This window comes from Manduca sexta, chromosome 11 (genome assembly GCF_014839805.1).
Source record: "Manduca sexta isolate Smith_Timp_Sample1 chromosome 11, JHU_Msex_v1.0, whole genome shotgun sequence".
Classification (NCBI taxonomy): Eukaryota; Metazoa; Arthropoda; class Insecta; order Lepidoptera; family Sphingidae; genus Manduca; species Manduca sexta.
The window spans coordinates 3,754,215-3,778,067 of record NC_051125.1 but is presented as its reverse complement, the minus strand read 5'-3'; the positions used below and the strand labels follow the sequence as shown (position 1 = coordinate 3,778,067).

Sequence of the window (23,853 nt, the reverse complement as noted above, 5' to 3'; positions counted from 1 at the left end):
GTCGAAACTTATGCTTATTGACGATTAATATCATATATCGTTAACTATAACTACCTATCATTACGTCTTGACGTCATCATCGACTGCTCTTTAAATATATTGTACAACCCGTTCTTTCTGTTAATCGCAATAATTCAACAAAATGCTAAAACATTAAATTTACATTTTAAAGATTTGCTTATATTGCTCGATGTTGCTCAATGTTGCTCAATGTCAGCGGCGAAGGGTGAAATTTACTTTCGACTTAAAATGTAGGTACCAATACTTATTATAATTCGATTGTAGGAATCGATATACATTACATACATTTACCACACTAAATATTAATTATTAATAACCTAACAATATAATTTATTTGAATAGCTTACATAATATTACGAAAGGGTAGAAATCCGCTTATATGGACCTTTCGCCACTGCTGAATATACAAAATGGCTTAGTCTGATTCTGAAATGCTTAGCAATAAAATATGATCAGTTTGAAGCCAATCGCCGTAACGTCACGTGTACGTATCATCTAATAATGCGCTATTGTACAAGTTGTATGAGACACATCAAATTATTGTGACGCATTGAGCCTCATTACCATCAAAACTTTAATTATCATGATGACGTCAATAGATACAAAAACTGAACGGCGACCGAATACGATTATAATGTTAACAACCTTTATCAAATATTTATAAATGCGTAAAAATGCGTTTTTGTTACGAAGGTTTTCTAAATTTATTATAGAGAAACCTTGGAATACGTCATTTGAAAATATGTTATTCAAATTTCTACAAATTCACTGTCGTAGTTTAACATAGATCAACTAATTCCATTAATGTATATTGCATGACTGGTTCCTCTATTTTCAAAATAAAAAGTACCTATAAGTTTTTAATTACATTTTACACATTTTATTTATTTTTTTTCAAAAATTATAGCAGACTTAAACTGACGTACAATTAGGGGACCTTACTTCTTAAGAATGCACAGATCATAAAACTCAAAAAGGGAGTAAAGAAAGAAAATCGCCTAGAGGAAGACACTGCTATAAACATGCAAACGTAAACACCTCTTTATCACTTTTTGAAATGCTATTGGAGTTCAGAGTTCGTTAGTATCTTCACAAACAGTAAGAAGTACAAAGTACACTGATACTGTCACACATGCGTCGGCAAAAATCCGCAATGTAACACTTTTAGACCAAAATAATAAAGAACGTACTTTTAGACTAGTGAAGTTAGTACTTTTAGATAATGGTAATAAAGTAGTAATGTATTGGTGTACTAATTAACAGGGTATAGACGTTTTTGTTACAATTGACGTGAAAAAACCGCAACTAATGTTTAAAAGGACATCGTGAGTTAAAGCCAAACAAGTACGGTGTACTACGAAAATTATCGGTATTTTTAATTAGACTTCATTTTCTCATAACCAATAAGTTCCCGTATTCCTTTTTCGGTGTCAGAGAAAGAATAGTTCGTAAAGTTGCAATCCTCATATGTATTTTTTTAATAAAGACTCGTGACATTGCCCCTTTAAATTTCAATAAAAATGACATCGCCATTTAAAAAATAAAACATAAAAGATTTTTTTTATTTGTAACAAGCAATAAAAAATATATGTATAAATACAAAAAAAAAAACACTTATATCAATTTACTCGTTACTAAAACGACCCCAACTCAGCATATGCTGATAGAAACCAGCGCTGGTCTTCCGTTGGGCCGTTTATAACAACTTGACTAAGTTCTGAGTCAATGTAGCTAAGCTATTACTTTACGTTGGAATCCATATGACCATATTCGAGCCTCAAACGTCATAAGTTTTTGTTAATTTCCGAGCTCCGCACAATCATCCGACCCACAAGCGTAACGGTGATTCAAATGTTAAGAGAAATTCCAAGAAGACCCCATGATTTCAGTTTTTGCGAATTATGATTCATTTTCACAAAAACTTCATACTGTTTTGGGTCAAGGAAAACCTATTTGGAAACCCCTAACCTATAGCTGTTTTACTACGTTGCTACAAGATAGGGTTTACCCATATGTACATAGTTTATCATTAGTATTGATATAGAAACATTTTTTTATCGCAACTAATATTGTTTATAAATATTTAACATTATCTTTTTTATACAAGAGAATGAACAATCAGAGACGCTACGCGCCATAACTGCTTAGCGATAACTCCAATCAACATTTGAATTAGGAAGCCTTTTAAACTGCAGTCTATATACTGAAGACTTAAATAAATTTCCCAGCTCATATGTCAGGAATCTTTGCTATAACAGGATATTAATAGAACCTGCAAAGTTCTTTATTGCATCAGATATAGACAAATTGATGCCTATACATACGAAGTCTATCATCTAGAATATTGATACTATATGAATTAGTTCAGATGTAAAACCACTGAATAATTTTATGTAAATCGAGACGGAAATTCCGAAAACCATTGTTATTTAGATGTTTAATAGGTGAAAGGTTATATTTGTGTTTTGACGTGAGATGGATTTCCAATACGTATGACAATTTGTTGCTTTTGGGGAAGTTGAAAACACCCATAGTATATGTTGCACAAAAAGTAATTGTCAGCATCTAACCTTTAGCATCTACAGTAACTATATGCTTCATAGTGCAGGAATGACGAACGAATGGCAGGCAATAAAATAATTCGAGAACACCTTAATAATTCAGAACGTATGCCAAAGAAAATATAGTTACGACCTAAAAAAAAGGTCTCTAATAAAGGGGCAAAATATAGTTGGGGCCTCAAGGAAGGGCGCTAGAAAAGGGGCGATCGAATAACTAAAGCCTCTAATACCATGTTCACCAACAAGGTGCACAAACCCTAGTGCAATGTTTCGCGGTAACAAGTTAACAATGTCTACGCGATATTTGACTACTACTAATCTTCGAGCTAATCAATTAGTTCAATCAATGATTGAATCAAGATTTAAATTTTAATATGTAATTCGAACATTAATCCGTCATGCCCGATGAATCGAACCTTAAAGTTACCCACCCACATATAGTTGGTGTTGTATTCAAAATAAATATCTAGATATCAATATTACCTTAAAACACTTCTCCTCCTGTTGACTCAGCTTCTTCAATATCGTCCCCTGATCAGGGCCAGCCTTAAAGTTCCCCTGGTGACCAGCGAGCTGAATCCAAGGATACCTCTGCTTCTTGTATGTTTGGAAGAATGGCGTCCATTGAACTATGTTTCTTAGTTTACGCCATCTTTCCGATTGCTGAAATAGATGAAGATAGTGGTGATTATTAACACTAACAACATATATTTTTTATAGCTCTGACCGGTAATCGACCATGTGAGTCAACGAATTTTAAGTAAGTAATATTCACAAACATCTACAAGATCAGAACTATAGTGGATGCGCTTCTGATCTTAGAGGTAAGTTATAGAGATTAGAAGAAGGAAGTGTGGGTTGGGCCCTAAGAAATGTACAATTTAAAAAAAAGAAACATTGAATATTTTAAGGAATTGATAGCTCATTTGGTTAATATTCAACTGGACTTTTTTCATATTGAGCATCTTCATAATGTCATAAGATCTTACTAATCTTATTTTCTTACTAGTAGGTATGATAAATTCGATTTTTTTTGAAAATGTTTGAATGTTTGTTATTCTTAAACGAAGAAACAGGTAAACGCATTTGAATCAAATTTGGCACATGGGTGAACCATGTCCTTTAACACATGGGCTTCCTTTTATCCAACAATTTGCTCCCGAAAAATGTGATTTTTTTTATTCCTAAATAGATGGCGCTAGTGAAATATTTTAGGGACTTTATATCGGGAAAGGTATTACACGCAGGCAAAGTCGCGAACAGCACCGAGTGAATGATATGTATCTCATCTGTATTAGTAACAAACTTATGAATGCATATTATTTAAATCCATTACAATATTCAGACAATACAAGGACAAGAACTGTTATATATGTTAATCACTTATTATGCAAATAAGCATTATTAAGATTGTAAAGAGTTTTCCAACAAATCAAAGAGAATATGATGGAAAATAAGATCAAGTGACGTACTGTAATTACAATCGTACACAAATAATTACATTGCCACGTTTCTGTCAATACAACTAGGTAATTAACAGTAAGTACTAATTTCTGACTGTTAAGGCAATTAAATGAACGTTAGACTTTGATCATCTGGTATTTATTGGACGATATTCATTTATTTTGTCATACTAATATTATGATAGTTAATATTGATGTCCATTAAAATTAATACAATTGCGACTCTTCGTGTTAACCACAAAAACATACGTGTCAATATAAAAATAAAAAATGGCGCTAAAATCAGGTTTCAGTAAAGAATCTGTGTACTTAGCATTATAGATGCGAGACATTTGCACTTTATATACATAAAAAAATAACAATAGCGTAATTTGTACACCATCACATAAACATCACCAATAGAAATTTCTCATGTCACATTAGTTCCAGAAACGGCCACAAGGCGGCGACAATTTAAATTTCTAATAACGAACCTTCTTAAAATTGACGACGTAAACACAAAACACAACATCCACAAAATCCTCAATGGTAAAACACAAACTCGACGAATACATCGCGAAATTTGAAAGTTTGAAAAAAGAACGAGCGAATGTTCAAACACGGCGTTCGACGTGATACTGATTTGTTCGAAGGAAACTATTGCAAATATACCGCGTATCAACTGACTCAGCTAGCTTAGCCCCAACCGCAGAAGCCAGCGAATGACGTCAATACTACGTATGTCGATTGGTGGTATTTTGTCGAAGGGGGCGTATTAATGACGCTTCGTGAAAGCCAACCCTTCTCGTATGAATTTTATGACGCTTGGTACTGACCTACAGGAGTTTTTCAAGAAACAAAATACAATCACAAAGTACAATATCACGCCTTTTTCACCGAAGGGTTAGGCAGAGGTACACACTGTTCGCGTAGCATGTTTTTTCCTACGATGTATAAATGTATTGCACAAGGAAAAAATGTTTCATAAAGCTATTTTTGCAAATAAAACATTCGTAATAATAATTATAACATACTGTTTTGTATCAGAAGCTGGGCATTTTTTAATAGATTTATGACTCGAAGAAATAAGTTATTGATGTATATGTTACGGAATGATGCAATTTATTGTTAATATTTGTTGTTTGGTTTCTCTTGTTTATTCGTACATGCCTTCGTGCTTTAAGTCGCGTCCGCACTTTTGCAATTCTGACACATATCTGATATTTAAAACATGATTATGCCATTTTATATTAATATATAACAACTAGTTTCGTAGCTCCTCCATTATTCATATACCAGAGTCTCTTTCTGCTTACCGAACTGGTAGTTGAGTTAATATTGACGGAATCTAAATAATGTATAATAGTATACAGGTTTAAATAAATTATTTCATTTCATGTAGCCTAGATCTGTGTTTGTATAGAGATTAGCTTTTGCTCACGGCTTAGCCCGCGTAAAGAAGTTTTCCAGGATAAAAGTCCCACTATAAATTTTCCCGGAATAGAAAGTAGCTAATAACCATTTCAGGATCTTAAACTATCTTCATACCAAATTACATAAAAATCCGTTCAGTAGATTTTGAGAAAATCGATAACATACAAACAAAAAAGGGACTTTGTTTTATAATATGTACTGATAGTTTGCAATCCGCGTAGGATATTAACAAAGACTACTATGCTTGAAAAAAGGATTCCTGTAAGGTTTTTTTCTAAGACAAATCGCTAGCTAAATTAAATGTGAACGTGCCTTTACTATAGAAGAAACGCGCGACATTTTTGTAATGCAATACATCGGATTAATGTTATAAACATATTTTCGAAAGATCGGAAGATGTCGGTGACGTACAAACAGCCGATCCATTAATATTATCTGCGTAGAACGAAAATGAATAATTTAGACTTGTTTTTATTGTCTTTGCATAATTATATTCTATCCTACAAATCATACTGGTTAAAGTATTTGTAACGTCAACAACAAATACGATTTAATAAGACTAATAAGACTTGGCACAGACGAAATAATGTTTCTCAGTATCTAAGTTTTGGGTCCTTTAAATGTAAAGTAACAATTAGGCAGGCCGACATAATTATAGCGACCGTCAACAGATACTTTCGCCTCTTACCAGTCGACATTTTTCTTAATTTTAGGAGCTTTTGGTGACATTTCCATCATGCTAGCCCATCGTACTCTAAGCATTACCGTCTTATCCTAAGTTATGAAATTACACATAACTATAGCGGGTTCAGATAAGCGTTTCAGCAAAATAGTTTAATAGGCAACGTCGAAAAAATCAATATTATTCAGAGCCTCTATAAAACAAACACTACATCTCCTACTTTGCTACTAAATAAGGCTGCGAAATCCCTTCAACCTAAAATGACTCTTCAACGTATGATTCCTCAAAGCACAATACTGAAACTACTAGAAGTAATGACGTGACTCCTACGACGTATGTCTCTGGATTACGAACATTTCACTATTGGTGGTTAATAATATCACGTCATCAAAGTTCTACGTCAATTACTTGATTTTCTCGTGGCTTCTTACTCGCCAATACCTTTACCAGCATAAGAATATGATGCTGCTTTATTGCTGTAAGATTTTCATCGAAACAATAGTTAGGGATCCAAAAGACACTCATCTTTTGCTCCTGTAGAGGTCGGCAGAGATGCAACCAGGGCAACTATTTTCGCCAAGCTTGATCCATTCTATGAAAGAGAGCAAACACATAGCCATATCCGTCACAATTTGCAGACTGCTTGATACATAAAAAAAAATATGGCCGATCCAGGATTCGAACCCAGGACCGCATAGCAGTGTCGTACCTGGGAATACAATTACACCGCTGAGGCAATCAAGGAATTAATACCTACAAACAAACTAACGAATGTTATTAATGTATGCATATTGTATATGGTGTACCATATCATTTGTGACGCATAATGGCAAGTACGCACTCCGCATTATCCTTCTATTGGAAATGCGTTGTGGAAAATTATGACATTGTTAGTTACAGATTAATAACTACTTATTGATGACCAGAAAGTGCAAGTCGAAACTTAAACTTAAAATTAACTGTGTCATCCACTTATACCATGCCAAGGTCTTAATACCAAATAATATCCTGTAATTGTATACACGCATATAAAGCCTTTATGTCCGAAGGGATAGGCAGAGAAACAACCGAGACATCTACCTCACCACGCAACTCTTTAAATTCCAAACAATAGTTTTATAAATTAGTGAGTGCATCTAAACAAACTAGAAAACAAACTTTTTCCTTTATATTTCTAGCATGGATGATATCTAGCAACCTGTGTTTCGATATATTATCTTAAGATCCGTTTCTATGTTTAAATTAATCATAATAACCATAATTGACTTAGCTTATCAATCAGATCGCGGTTACGACATTTGAGATAAAAATAGGCACTGATCGAGGCGCCTAGGCATCTGAACTGGCTGGTAATTGAGACGTGATGTAGTGACCAGAGACTAAAATAACAGACAATAAATTTAATAACGATAGTCGTAAAGTTATCGAATGTGTTACATAATCTATTGTGTTTGGAAAGTTCTAGAATGAAAATAATTTTTCGGTCCGCGCATCACATATTAGTAGACTATTAAATATGTCTGATACAGCCATGTTATAAATATGCCTTCTGCAAGATTGGAATAACTGCTCAATAATATTATAGTCATAAAAAAGCCATGGAGAATTAATAACTTTATTGCTTTCACAATTAGTGAGATTTCAGTAAAGCAATAGATCATGTCCTGATTTCTTAAGCTATGGCAGTATTTAAATAAAACTATTTACGAATTTTATCGCGGTTATTTATATTATTATTTTCTCCTGATGTTCGAAGACTTTGCAGCCTTCATGGTCACGAAGCGGACTGAGGTCATTCAACAAAAAATAGTTTTATTTCAATATCTAACGTTTGAGTAAACATAAGAAATCATTATGGCAGAATTTTTATGTTTAGCAGTAACAAATAAAAAATCTGATAGGATAAACACTGATTTCTTTTGCTATAACTATGACATTATGTTTACTCTTAACAGTACAAAAAATTCAATTTCAGTTACTGAATTTGCTCGGCCAATTTTAAAGTAATAATTAAGTTATATTATCATAATAAGAATGATTGTGTAAGGCACGCGATGTTTTCTTTGATAAATGGAACTATCTTACAGAGAAACAATGGCTAACAACCGTGGTAAAGTTCTCAAGATGATAAAAAAATTCTATAGTTTTATCACTCCAAAACAAACGGTTTTTTGTCTTGGCTTTTCACACAATTTCTCTAAAGCTATTTATTAAATTCACACAATAATTTGTCTCCTAGCTCATAAAAGAACTATGAGTGCACACTCTACAACCTAGTGATAGCACGCTGCATCCAGAAGCCTTCACATCAGCAGATATCAAAGTGATCTAAAATTCATATCCGTAAATCTTACCTCTATAATAAATAGTTAAGTCGTCTTCTAGTTTAGTAGTAACAATCTTAGTATATATAGTACTTGTGATTTTCAACTAACCTAAATCATTCTGTAAAAAAAGGCCTATAACGACATGATTCAGCTGAACTCTTATAGATTACTGTCGTGCATAGAGACGATTGCCCGATCCCGAGTCGCGTGATAGAACTAATTATCACAAACAAACGAGAATCTAAATTGAATGCGCACGCGCATTGAGGTCTGGTTATTGTCATCCTTTCTTACGTCATCCAAGTCAATATTTTATTTATGTTCTCATTTCTGGACATAAATAAAATATGGTTGTTACTAGGAATGAATCACAAAACTTTATGGTTTCTAATGTTGCCGGCTTTGATAGCCGTAATTATGAACACAATGATGACAAAGTAATTTAGTTTTAAAATAATTATAGAATAAGGTAAAGGAACCCTTGACGGCCCATCTAATTTTAAAATCATCATAAAATCGTTTCAAGACAAAATATTAAGAAAATCCTTTGATTAAATTGCAACATGTTATAAAATTTACCAATAAAAGAACTAACAAAGAATCCTCGTATGTTTTGGACTACACCACAAAAACCTGCAACATGGATGGTGGGAGTTGTCAGAGACCCGACGTTCTTAGGTTACATTACCTTAGTATTTTTGTACTATTGATGAGTCAAGTTTATCGCACACGTAAGTAAACACCACGGACCATGTCTAGCTATAAACAATATCTAACTAGTACTTTGAACATCAAAATATTAGACGACACTGGAGTGAAAATTTAGATTTGAAGTCTCATATTTCTGCTGACTTTATTTACTTCGTTACTTTGGCTTGCAAGTTATTCTAGCAAATCAAATTCTTCATAAGAAAATAAACCCTATATTAAATAAATAGAATTGATACTCAATAGTCTATGTAAACCGAACATTGATGAAACAACAATATTAGAACAAATTGCATCCGAAATAAGATTTGACTTTAGTAATCGCAGGGAGTGAACAGCTAAACTACGTTTTATTTTAATTATAAAAGAATCTATTTTCACAGACTTTGAAATTTATAGTATGAGTTAGAAGAAAGATAATGGATCAATTGTAATCGTAAGCGAATCAATCCATGGCGATAATATATCTTCGGCATTGTCTTTACAATGTGCACAGGAACGTTCTTTAAACACGTGAATATCTGTATATTAACAAGCTGTCTCCAAGACAAAATATCTATGCCACAATCAGGGGCGAATTAGTAGTTATTGTTAATGTAACTTCCTTTATACGACCTTCAAATGTTACAAGGTTTTTAAAGTTAATATTGCCATAAAATTTTATTGGTACAGTGGCACGAAATTATTGAGGTAAAGTAACGTCACAAAAAATAAGGTCTAAACGTATTATTATTTAATTATTAATCAACTAATTTTATACACAGTCCGTTAAGCACTCCATATTTTTTCATTGAATTCTTAAGTTTTTGTGTGTACAATTGTCAGTTAAAAACGGTTATGATTTTATGAGGCTATAATTAGTTATCCGATCAATACTCTTTTTGTTTGGATATTAACTCTGCGCCTAAATTGGGCAATAAATCTTTAAGAGCCTCCAAGAGGTCAATATAATGCCGCATCCGCTTGCGGTTTTGTGTTATTATAGCTATTAGTTCATGATTTGTCATAGCGGTCACTTTTGGACATTAATTGTTTCACCACCTCTCGGGTTTGCTCCAAAGAGGCTTGTATCACCTAACCTTTAATGCCATTGAGTGATTTGACTTTTACAGCTAATTCTTTAACAGTCATTGCCATGTTATAAATTACAATCAACAATTTATTTTATTAAATTAGAATCTTGATTAACGAAGTTCGTAATTAAAGATATCTTCAAATAATTATAGAACATCAAAAAGATTGTTGGCTTCTCAATAGCACGTTAAAGTCCATTCTTCAACCTGTTCTTATATTGCAGAGTGGAATTACCGCACACGCTGCGTCAAATATGTTACAAAAATATTTTTAAAGATTTTCCTGAGGCCATCCTCTTCTTGGCTTTTACGTCTTCTGGGGGACTCAAACTTGGGATGTTGTTAGAAAACCCCTCAGAAGTATTGCGTAACGTGGTTATTGAACCCAGGACTTCCCTATCAACATAACAGACAAAGGGGAAGATGGGTATTATGCTGCAAGTTTAATAGAGCACGAAGTACTTTTTGTAAAACTTTGTAGTTATTTACGTCAAATCATACGTTTACAGTGATACGTGTACGCGTGGGTTTTTTATTACAATTTTTGTAAAATATGATAACTATCGAATGTTTTCGATTTCATTGGTGATACGTTTCTAACTAAAAAGTAATAAAAAAAACTCAATCATTTAGTTATCTAAAATAAAGACCAGCTTGACCTGGCTAGTGACATCGTGTCACCGAAAACGTGAAGCGAGATCCTTATTTTGATTTTCGAATGGTGTTTAAAATTTATAATATATGTCCAAAACCCTCTTTTATTGTCTTCTTTCCTTTAACGCTGACAAAGAAAATATTAACCAACGACGAAGAACCCTTAGTTACATTATTAATTTGACTCAGTTAGTTCCAGATGCGTCTATATTCAGCTCTCTTGATCTAATGCAACTCGTTTAATCCAACTATTGTTAGTTCTTACATCAAACAACTAGATGTAACTAACAACGATGAGAAAAATGATTTTTATAATTGTTTGAAGGCTTTTTTCATTGACTTTTTCGAGCCATTCACTTATATGGTTCGTAAGTTAGTAATTATAACCTTCTTTGGCTATAAACGTTACTATAACTAACTACTATTGTTTTATTTTATATGCCATCGACTAATCAACATGCTGATATTGCTGACAAAATGTCCGTAAAGTCCTAAATAAGCAAAAAAGGTTATTTTAATTTACGATGTTATAATATTACTTGGTAACGTTATCGTTTTGTGTTTGACGTATATGTTCATTGCTTTATCGTTATGTTTAAAAAAAGCAACAGTATCGTGCGGGGAAACACCAATACAACTTACCACGCAATTCCTAACTGGTGGTATATTTTAATTGATTCTGCTAAGTATATTTAATGTGATACAGGAAAACCATTTAAAATACCTTATACGTTTCAGAGAAGAATATTTGCATTCGATATCCCTATAAATTGAATTGCCCCATTATTATTTCATTGGTTCACTTTACAATACTATATTTTGGTTGCTACAATTTACGAATTTCTTTGGTTAATCATAAAATAATTGCTGAATGATGTGCTATTATTCAAATCAGCTTATTCTTCATTGTAGGGAGTAGCAAACAAACTTAATCACACTAAATAGTAGGTCTTAGAAATTTCTTATATGTCGCTTTAAAAATGTTGGAAGGAAGTCCAATTATGTGGCGATAGCCTAGTTTGGAGTTAAACGGGCAGCCAAGATGAATGTCTGCAGGTTCAAATCTCGCACACACTACTAAAGTTATGTGCGTATTCTTTGTAAATAACCGCTTGCTTTAACGGTGAAGGAAAACAACGTAAGGAAACCCACAAACCTGAGAAGTTCTCTATAGAAATGTTAAGGGTGTGTGAAGTCTACCATTCCGCAGTAGGCCAGCGTGGTGGACTAAGGTAGTAGTAGAGGAGGCACGAGTCTAGCAGTGAGACAGTATATAATACAGGGCTGATACTTAGTCACTCTTATGAAATTGTTCCAGGTATAACCTAACATACATCCTGCGTAATGGCGCTAATATGTAACTAGAATTCTATTTGAGGAAAATTATTTTAAACGATTTGTAAAAATTAACAGTAGGCGACTACCTAGTTGATGAATATGTAGTTTCCTAAATCCTTCACCTGAATCATTTTTAAAATATGGCACTAAATCATCGCGTCGGAATATTCCTGATGAACTATAGGTGTTCGTCAAAATTTCTTAAATAAAGCTATTCATTAAACCTCTGACTCTTGACCTTTGTGTTATACTATATAGGCATTGGGGCCTTACCCTACCTACCCTAGCTAATGAGATAAAACTGCATACATCTTATTGAACTAAGGTAACCTTACCCAAACTTTATGAAATTTTTCTTTGTAATGTTCTTGTAAAAGTTAATCATTGTTTTATACATACACATTCAGGCCTTTTATCTCCGAAGGAGTAACAGAGGTTGAACTGAAGTATCCACTTTCCGCCGTGTGTATTCCGTCCCATGATGTGATAGGGGGCAAGCCTATCACCTTATCCGACACAAATTCCACTCGGGGCTGATACTGAGGAGAATAACCCCTAATATTGCTGAATCGAGGATCGAGCCCGAGACCTCAGCACTGCAGTCTTGCTTTAATACAAATACGCGACTGAGGCGTTGTTTTTTATTTGCTTAAGTCATTAATAAAGCCATAGGTAGAGACACCATCTAGTTAGGTATCACGATTAATTAAATCATTCACTTGTACCCATAAAATATCTAACATAGTTTAGATTCCGTAAATTTTTACTCTATCGCCAGTTGATAATAGTTTCCATCAAATAAGAATGAGGAAGAAATTATATCTATAGGTCCGACGAAGAAATATCACAATCAGTTGAATTTTGGTTTTAGGGAAACTGTAGTCAGAATATTGTCTGAACATTATGAGACTTAACTACTATTTATAACCGACTCCAAAAAGGTGGATGTTTGCAATACGGCGTGTATTTTTTTTCTGGATGACATAAGTACGCAATACCGTGCCTGATTGTGGTTTGTTTTTCAAACTTCTTGGGCTCTTGCCGTTTATAGACATTTATGGCGTTTACCATTACACTCATAAACTCGTCATATCCTTCGTAGTATTGTAATTATTCATATGTATAAAAACATATTTATATCCCCAATGGTCCCCAATTTGTATATTTTCCACGATCTTCGATAAAACTTTCATTTTCGAAGATTGTCACTCAAGCAGTTTATTTTATTTCTAGCTTCCCTCTTTCACTCATGAAGTCTTGCCTAGTGTGGGGAGACAACAACTTTACATCCTCACACACACCTACAGGTGCTATTATGTCAAGAACATTTGTGACGCACGTCGTGACTTTGACTAAACGAAACTGTTAACAAGACCTTAGACGTTATTTATATTTACTTTTTATAGTGTTCAATAACAAATATCGAAGTTATTGTTCATTTTTCTGTTATACGTTACTTGTTTCTTATGATGGCAATGACTTGCTCGTCTTACGTAATTGACATGTGTTTTTCATATTTATGAGTGACTTGACGGCATGCGCAGGCGCCGCGTCACATGCCGCGCTGGTATGTGCATATTTGACTTGCACAGGTTGAAATGTATGATCTATATTCTATAACGGTAATATACGAGGTATCATGTATAATAAATACATTACGATTTGTCCGCACCAACAGCATCCTTTCATGTTCTATACACGTATCTCTCGCATATTTAGTACTTTCTTTTTGAGTCACTTTGAGTGTTCGAAATTTAAAACTGTTATCAAGTTTAATGCTCGGTGGCATAGTTGTATTGCGTGCAATGTAAGACTATTGTGCCGAAGTCTCAAGTTCGAATCCCGGGCCGGGCAAATATATAGGTTGTTCCGCTGAATATCAACCCGGTGTTATGAAATATTCACGGTAAATGGCAATAGACCTATCCACTTTTATATTGGACCGAACATATCCGGCATATAAATGTGGTTGTGTTATACCTCTGCCTACCACTGGAAAGAGAAAAAGGCGTGATGCCATGAATGTTTGTACCGAATTTCACGACGCTAGTCAAGCCGCGAACAGAGATTGTTACTTAATTTATGAATGGCTTACAGCAGTGAACTCCCAAATTAACTATAATTAATTCAATTTTGATTCTATGTCCTTAAATGAAAATGCTTTCGAGTATAATCGTGACTTCCTGTCATGTACAAACAATGGACAATCTTTCATGTTTTTATAGACAAATTGACCAATTATTTTATATTCAGACCTTGAGCCCGATGTGGGGGCCTACAAAATGCGAAAAATATGTCATTTGTAATTTGCTATATAGTGTGTTCTGGTGGTGTTTTGTTTTTAAAAGTTCTCTGCAATAATCCAATAGATGGCGCTATTAGTGTAAGGACCGATGCGCGGTAAAATCTTAAGAGTGCTGTCAATGTAATGTAATACAAAATTGTAACTATTAGCTACGTTTAGTTATAAATTTTGTACACTATATTATCACAAATTAGGAGCATCATATCGCATCATAATCATTTTAATTTATATTTTTTTCTCTGTATCTTCTGTAATTTATACCTTAAACTGATTTTTAAAAGAGCAACACCAGAATTTCTTTTTCGTTCTCCTTTGGTGAGGACTGCTTTCCGAACTGAGAGTTAAAATAGTAGAGTTAAAATTTACGGAACTTAAATAATTTATAACATTTTACAGATTCAAATAAATCATTTAATATAATTTATAGGTGTAACATATAACATTTATTCATGCAAATTCGCCTCATAAAACGTCTTTCGACACAAAACTGGTACCTCATATTATTACTATGACGTAATATGATAATACTAAAATTTTATTTTTTTGTGACAAAAGGACAGTGATTTATTTATATTTTAAGCTGTATAAAAACTTTATTAATAATCAGCCTTGGTAATCAAAATAGGATAAAACAAGTCAGCATGTCAAGATGGATGGCAAAATATATTTATTTATCATAAATTATATTTTTGTAATAAATACGTCATACGATTTTTATTTTTGTATTTTTTTAAAATAACCCATTCAAGTAACAATTACAATCTTATTTTTGTCATCATATTTTAGTCATTATTTAAGTTTTGTTCGACCCTTTTGACACACATATCATGCCTTTATCCTGAAAGGGGTAGGTAGAAGTGCCACCATGGCACCCACTTTTCGCCATAAGTTTGACATCCCATAATGATAAGACAGGGGGCGAAACTATCGCTACATAGAGTACAAATTCCAGAATCGGCACTGATACTGAATAGAAAAGTGTAATATCACTTTCCCCGACCCGGGATTCAAACCGAAGACCTCAGAGCGATGTCGTACCCACGCAATACTAATACGCCAACGAGGCAGTTCGATACTTTATTCACTAATAACCAATTTAAACACACGATAACCTTATTACCACCTGTATCGTGTCTACTTCTACTACAAAGAAAGGAGTCCCCGTAACGAACAACCCATTATCCTTATCGCTCAGTCTAAGATAACTTATCTGTCTGTAGATTGTCCTAAAGCGGGGGTTGCACACTACAGTTTACCTTTTTCGACAGAAGATATTAAATTAATTAATATTCTTGCTATTTTATGGTAATTTTTATATGGTCAAGGCCATAGTGCACCTGATGGTAAGTGGAGAGGCGTCCAATATAAAGTCGACTGACGAGAGGTGTGTATCGCTCGACAGGCGATACAATTATGCCGGCCTTTTGGAATCGGATGTACACAGGCTGATCTCGGAACCCGACACACTTATTTCAGCTACTAAGGCGGGTTTTAACACCTTGCGGACGGCGGTCGCTATCCGGGCGGATATAGAATATATCCTCACTGCACAAGCTGGGTCATAGAAATCCTTGTGCGCTGAAGCTGATGCTGCATCCTATTTTTTCTTTTAATATCAGAACATTAATTTATTTACTGTATTTTAACTGTAAATAATCACGCCATAACCAAAATGGAAAGTGAAACATTGCGGAGTTGTCAAAATGTCGGTTTACACCGATGAGTCTGGCAGAAATCAGTTAATGGACTTTCCCGTGGTAGGAAAGGTCGTAAGATATGTTTTTAATGTGGGCATGGTAAAGTGAACCCCTCTAATGGTAAATAGAGAGGGGACAGATAGGATGTCTACTGAAGTGACCATAAACACGCTGAAAGTTTACTGTAGTCTCTAACAGAAACTACGGTTCGGAATAAGGTAAAATATTTTCAATTACTGGTCTGGTAATTGCTGCGTAATATTATTAATTACTAACTACTCAATTACGATTTTATTACAAGTTCGAAACACCGTCATGGGTTACATCATTGTCACCACGGATGGAAACATTTATCCCGATATTTTCCTATTTACATTTTCCCTGTGCGCATTGTATGAATCATTGGTTAATCACAGCGTATACTTCTGCGAATAAATTGTTTCAATTACACATATTTTTGTTTACGTCAATGTTTAGTATTTCTGTGAAATGTTGATTTTTATTAATTACCTACAACTTATAATGATTAAAAAATAAACGTATTATATTGAGATACATGAACCCTACAATTACCTATATTATGTTGGGTGTTATTAGTCAGAATCTAAAAGAAGTTATAATTTATACTTTTTTACTTCAGCAAAAAATATTCAAAGTGGCGCAAATGTTATTAAATTGAAATCACCGTTAGTACAATTTGAAATACGTTCGAAAATTACAATAAAAAAAATATTTATACCAAAAAATTTATAATTTCATAATTTGTTAAAGTTTTTGAACTACCAATATATTAATTAGTTTTAATACATAACTTGCAGCGTTACGTTATATTTCTGGTTATTTCAATTTGTTTCATATTGTGCAAATTGTCTTATAAATAGTGGTACCCACCATGTGTGTGCAAAAAAATTTTAACAAACTAATAAGTATAATGTATTTAATTAAAATATGATATAATTTGCGCCACTCTGTATAATTGAAGCTTCATAGTAAATAATCATCGCCGCATTCCATGCCTACACCATTCATGGTCTATAATATTTCTAGAGGAAAATAAACTCCTTATTAAAAAAAATAAGTCGAAAACAAAATTATATTTGTCTATATTCGTTGTCATTTTAAATATTCATACATGCATAAAATTATGTACGCAATGTTTACCAATTAGCGGTAATAACATGAGATCTCAAGGCACCGTTTAAATATAAAAAAAAATTACATTGAGTTTGACATTGGTTATTATGAATGGCAAAGCTTGATATAAGCATTCCATTCACGATTTTAAAAATAGCATTCGTTAACTGTTTGTGCATCTGCATAAAACATTTTATCCCGCAATTATTAGGTTCGCATTTGACTTCCGAATATAGTACTAACTTTTGGCTTCACTTAGAACTTGTTAACTTTAGATTACTATTCATTGAATGACGCTTCGTCAAAAAATAGACAAGTAATTATATAAACGTGATTTTTTTTACTATTATATATTTTATATACCTTTAAAATATAATGTAAACACTCGTCTTTCAATATTTAAATTAATTTTGTTACGACTTTCGCAACCTTTTCACAAATGTCAATCAAAATAAAATAGAAATAAGAAAGAAGATAATAAAGAAGAGTTTATTATAGGCACAAAATGCAGTTATAAAATATAAGGTATTTATAATATCAGCCCTGTATTATATACTTGCCCACTGCTGAGCACGGGCCTCCTCTACTACTGAGAGGGATTAATTAGGCCTTAGTCCACCACGTTGGCCTAGTGCGGATTGGTAGACTTCAAACACCCTCGAAATTCCTATAGAGAACTTCTCAGGTATGCAGGTTTCCTCACGATGTTTTCCTTCACCGTTAAAGCAAGCGATAATTCACAAAGAATACACACATAATTTATTAGAAAAATCAGAGGTGTGTGCCCTTGGGATTTGAACCTGCGGACATTCGTCTCGGCAGTCCGTTCCACAACCAACTAGGCTATCGCCGCTAAGGTATTTATTTATAAACAATTAAATTAATGTACCGACAATGGGTTACTCATTCAGCTGAATGCTGCTGCAGTACAGTGGCAGCGCTGGTTTTTAATGAAAAGCCCTAATGTCGCACAGATATCTATTCAGTATACAAACAAGAACAACAAATAATCAAATAAATAAAAAATAATTAACACAAATCAACCAAAAAAAACACAGACAAAAACAGAGTTTATATTTTTTTTTTAATAATCGCTATATGCTATAATTAAATAAACGTAACATCGAACAATCCTTGCAACACTACACTCCTTGCAAATGCAAAACACGTATCCAATTATACTAACAAGTTAAGTAAAACATGTTTGGTTAATTTAACACACCCATTTTAATGTTAAGTGTACGCCATATCCCTTAAAAACTATGTAAATAAGTTTTTTTGAGTAGTGCCACGCTCATCTATGTTATACCTACATAATATAATGATATATCTATTTTCGCAAAAAGAAAATTTAAGACGCGATTTCAACAATAGAACTGCAAAAAACAATATTTGATTTTTTTGTCTGTTGATTTGTTTATTCGTTTGTATATAAGTACCAAAAGCTATTTAGTAAATGAACTCAAAATATAATTATTGAAAAATATTATGTTGCTACCACCATCGATAATTATGTGGCTTTAACTGAGTACTTTTAGAAATTTTCATTAAAATCAACCCTCATATAGAACCAAATTGCATTTTATAAGACAGATAAATCTAAGAAAATAATTGTCTAAAACGTATCTTAAATTTCAAGAACTTCGTGCCTCACGGACCGTGTTAAATTGTTGGTCTGTTTTTTTGGAGTACCACACATGTGTTTAGACATTTACATATTAATGTAGCACGCTTTACACACGTGGTAATGTAGTCTAAATATTCTTTTCTCTCATAGAGTTCTAAGGTAACAAGAGCGGACATTGGGAAGTTTGTCATACAAAATTTTGCTCTATTGCGATGGTTACTCCATCTACCGTGAAATACCAATACACCAATGTAAATTACTTCATATTATTCCATATCGTGATTTGCATGTTTTTAGTGCGCATATTAGCATATTTTTTGTAAATATATTATTTCGTATTAATATCTATGGACGCTATGACATTTTGTCACATAGTTCGAACATTTCAAATAAGACAACGATTTTAGGAGCACAAATTTGGTTTTAATGTACGGTCTATATAGTGGAGCGCCTGGAGGTTTTCACCTCGGATTAGAGTTATAGTGAATGAATTAATACGATCGATGTGGGATATTGTTTTTTAAACTATAAATTGCAATGTTTACCCAAAATTTTTTGTGCACTCCATTTTTTCATTGTTAAAAAAAAATATTATAAAAAATTAATGTTTGACCAAATATTTTCACTTTAAACAGTATTTTTTTTAATTATATGTTAAATCTTACCTGAGTAGACATATAGGAACATTTTTCAAAGATGCCTGTGTATAAAAATAGCAGTAGGGTCTCGAACAGTAGAAAAACGTGGAAGGGAGAGCGGAGCGAAAGCTGCTATGTACAATGGAATTTCTCGGCCAGTTTAATTATAAATGAAAGTTACTCTATTGTGTACATTTAAAAAATAAGGTAATTAATTACGACTAATGAAAAGAAAAAATATTAGTACAAAATCTGTTTATTTAAATATATTACACTGTTGTCTACATCAAATATTTTCTTCTACTTCATCTATCTGTATAATAGGTGAAGTATTGGAACAACTATTTCCGTTGCACTGTAAACATGCTACACTGCAGTATAAACCACTTTTTCTGCATCCACACGCAGCTCCACATCCCTTTTTGCAATTACAAAATAACATTTGCAATAAATTATCCAGAGCAGGTAATTGATTCATTGTTATTGGGATGTACATGTTATTGGAATACTTCCATCCCCAATTTTCAATAACTACGTCATTTCCTAGCCATATCTGAATTTGTAGGTACACTCTTTTAAGGTGCTCAAACGCTGCATCAGTTGTTGTGATGACAAAAGAACACTCGTATTTTTGGATGTTGCTTTTATGAAAGAATTAAACCTTAATGTATTTAAATCATGAGTTTTAGACGGAGCGCAATATAAACTCAAAGTACATGCTACACCTGCTTGCAATATATTATTGGGGTCTTCATTGATATTTTTAAATTCTTTTCTGAGTCGTGTAAATCAATCCGTTTCTCAAATTTTTGGCAAACTTGATTTTTCCTTTATTGAAAAACGCAGAAGTAGTATCACAACCCGTAAAGGCATGTAAAAAAGAATATGTTCTTTACAATTTGGTAATGATTTTTCTAAACATTTCGATGAAAATATCTTCTGTTGAACTTTGCCTCGGGATGGTTTTAGAAAATATATTTCACGATCTTTATCTACCAATGCCGTTAATATCACTAAGACATCGATATCTTCTGACTTTACACTACTCAATAAAAGTATTTAAAAATATCAATGGAGACCCCAATAATATATTGCAAGCAGGTGTAGCATGTATTTTGAGTTTATATGGCGCTCCGTCTAAAACTCATGATTTAAATACATTAAGGTTTAATTCTTTCATAAAAGCAACATCCAAAAATACGAGTGTTCTTTTGTCATCACAACAACTGATGCAGCGTTTGAGCACCTTAAAAGAGTGTACCCACAAATTCAGATATGGCTAGGAAATGACGTAGTTATTGAAAATTGGGGATGGAAGTATTCCAATAACATGTACATCCCAATAACAATGAATCAATTACCTGCACTGGATAATTTATTGTAAATGTTATTTTGTAATTGCAAAAAGGGATGTGGAGCTGCGTGTGGATGCAGAAAAAGTGGTTTATACTGCAGCGTAGCATGTTTACAGTGCAACGGAAATAGTTGTTCCAATACTTCACCTATTATACAGATAGATGAAGTAGAAGAAAATATTTGATGTAGACAACAGTGTAATATATTTAAATAAACAGATTTTGTACTAATTTTTTTTCTTTTCATTAGTCGTAATTAATTACCTTATTTTTTTAAATGTACACAATAGAGTAACTTTCATTTATAATTAAACTGGCCGAGAAATTCCACTGTACATAGCAGCTTTCGCTCCGCTCTCCCTTCCACGTTTTTCTACTGTTCGAGACCCTACTGCTATTTTTATACACAGGTATCTTTGAAAAATGTTCCTATATGTCTACTCAGGTAAGATTTAACATATAATTAAAAAAAATACTGTTTAAAGTGAAAATATTTGGTCAAACATTAATTTTTTATAATATTTTTTTTTTAACAATGAAAAAATGGAGTGCACAAAAAAATTTTGGGTAAACATTGCAATTTATAGTTTAAAAAACAATATCCACATCGATCGTATTAATTCATTCACTATAACTCTAATCCGAGGTTTTACGGTTTTGAATGCTCCAGACACTCCACTAATAACTAACTGTTTAATGTCTTTGTTTTTTCTTCATAAAATATTTCGTAGGTAAATGTATAGATTATTTATCTAAGCGTAATATCTTACTAACATAAAAGCGAACGTTTAAGATTTTGAATCTTTGTTAGGGGACGTAAAAAACCTCTTCAGGGATTTGGATGACATTTGGCGCACGTCTGGTATAATGTATAATGTTTAGATCAAAAAGTAAATAGTCGACTTTATCCTAAAAGGGTTAAAGATTAGAATCGGATTACGGATAGAGAAGCAAGCGTCACCTATATGACTATCCGCCGATGCCAATAAGCTGTCCTAACCGCTAACTACGCGTTAACAGTAAAAATAAACCAAACAAAATAACTAATTTGTAAATATGCAAAACTTTATTCCGATAGGTCCATCTTCGTTATAAATCCGAAGGTAGCGGTAATGATTGCTAATTCTATACATATTATTAATCAAAGTCCCCTTTTCTGTCTGTCTGTATGTTATTGATTTTCTCAAAATCTACTGAACGGATATTTATGAAATTTGGTATGGAGATAGTTTAAGACTCTGGGAAAGTTATAGGCTACTTTCTATCCCGGGAAAGTATATAGCAGGACTTTTATCCCGGAAATTGCATTCACGCGTGCGAAGCCGCGAACAAAAGTATATTCTAAAACAAAACTAAGCAACTCTAACTGAAACAAACAACCGTGTAAATGCCATTTAAAACAGTACCGCCCACCCAGCCTAGCTCTCAGATTTAATATAGATATGTTAAAATGTTAGATTTGTTGCTGCGATAACTGCACTGTAATAAACAATGCGAAGGCCACAGGCTTTTGTTCTGTACAATAGTTAAAAGATAAGGGAATTATTAATTAAGTATTAAATAATGTGCGTATTTTCAATACCTATATTTTGGATATTAATTTTAAACTGCCAGTGTATTCATTATATGACACAGTAAATATAATGTCAGATTACCATTAAAGGCACATCAAAATCTAAGGTAACGTAAAGAAAGACACGAAAATGTCAATATAATCATTTAGATTTAAAAAAAAAATACTTTATCACGTATGCGAACAAAATTGCACTTATGATACGTCAAAACAAAGCATAAGAATAATTATTATTATTTCTAAACAATTATTAATATAACTATGGACATTTTAAATTTTATATGTCCATAGTTATATAAGTAATTTTAATTTAATTTTTCTACAAGCACAGCATAGTGACCCTACTTCACCTGATGGTAAGTGAAGAGTCTAATAGAATGTCGACTCACGAGAGATGATTACCCCTCAGCAGTCGACACAATTATGCCGGCCTATTGGAACTGAATATATACATAATGACCCCGGAACGCGACACACTTACGTGGGCTACTATGACGAGTTTTAACACCTTGTGTACGGTGGTCGCAGTCCGGGCGGATAAAAAATATATTCTACCACCAGCAAAACAAAAAAAAAATATTTTATATGTGCGAATGAAGCAATGGCGCCAAAAATATTACCATGTAAGCGTGAATGTAATGCATAAACAAGTATGTACGTGCATTTCCAAGTTACGCTTTTGAATTTTACAAATCGAGATCAACAAAATTCACCGCTTTTATATTTAATTTTTTATCGGATATGGTAATAGGCTCGTATTTACATAGAAAGCAAAACAATCTGGAGGTAAAGTGCACTGGTAGCTTCTACCTACCCTTTCAGGGAGAAAACATCATAAAGGCTATACACGACACAAGTAATTATTCAGTTCTTGCAAATTTTCTAGGACGCCATATTGAAATTTTGGCGGGAATTGTGACGTAACACCAATTGTACATTAATGGCATATTTTTTTAAATTGATTTACAGAACAATGCTATGAAATGTATTAATAAATAGATGAGGATAAAAAATTACTATTATTGTTATTGACAGGTGATCTCTAGAGGTTTGCTAGATAAATATTTTATTGAACCTAATGACGCAAATGCAACAAAAAATGTAGATTGGAAGGCTACTGTTTGTTTTTATCATTGTACTTACAACAACCGTTGTTGATTTATAAAATTGTTATAGCCGACTCGGCGTGTGAAAATTAAATTTTATTGATTTCTTTTCCGTTCTTGCATTAATAATTATAAAATTATTTATTGGTTTGTAATAAATAATTTAAAACTATAAGAT

The 23,853-nt window shown here is 33.0% G+C and overlaps 1 protein-coding gene across 3 annotated transcripts in view; it reads right to left on the bottom strand.

Moving 5' to 3' along the window:
• Positions 1-23,853, bottom strand: part of LOC115454151 (inositol-trisphosphate 3-kinase A) — a 161,738-nt gene that overhangs the window by 4,101 nt on the left and 133,784 nt on the right. For all 3 annotated transcript variants that reach the window (XM_037437363.1, XM_037437365.1, XM_037437364.1), the window contains one exon: positions 3,066-3,245. In XM_037437363.1, the coding sequence (XP_037293260.1) occupies positions 3,066-3,245 (180 nt within the window). The remainder of the gene's footprint in view (positions 1-3,065; positions 3,246-23,853) is intronic.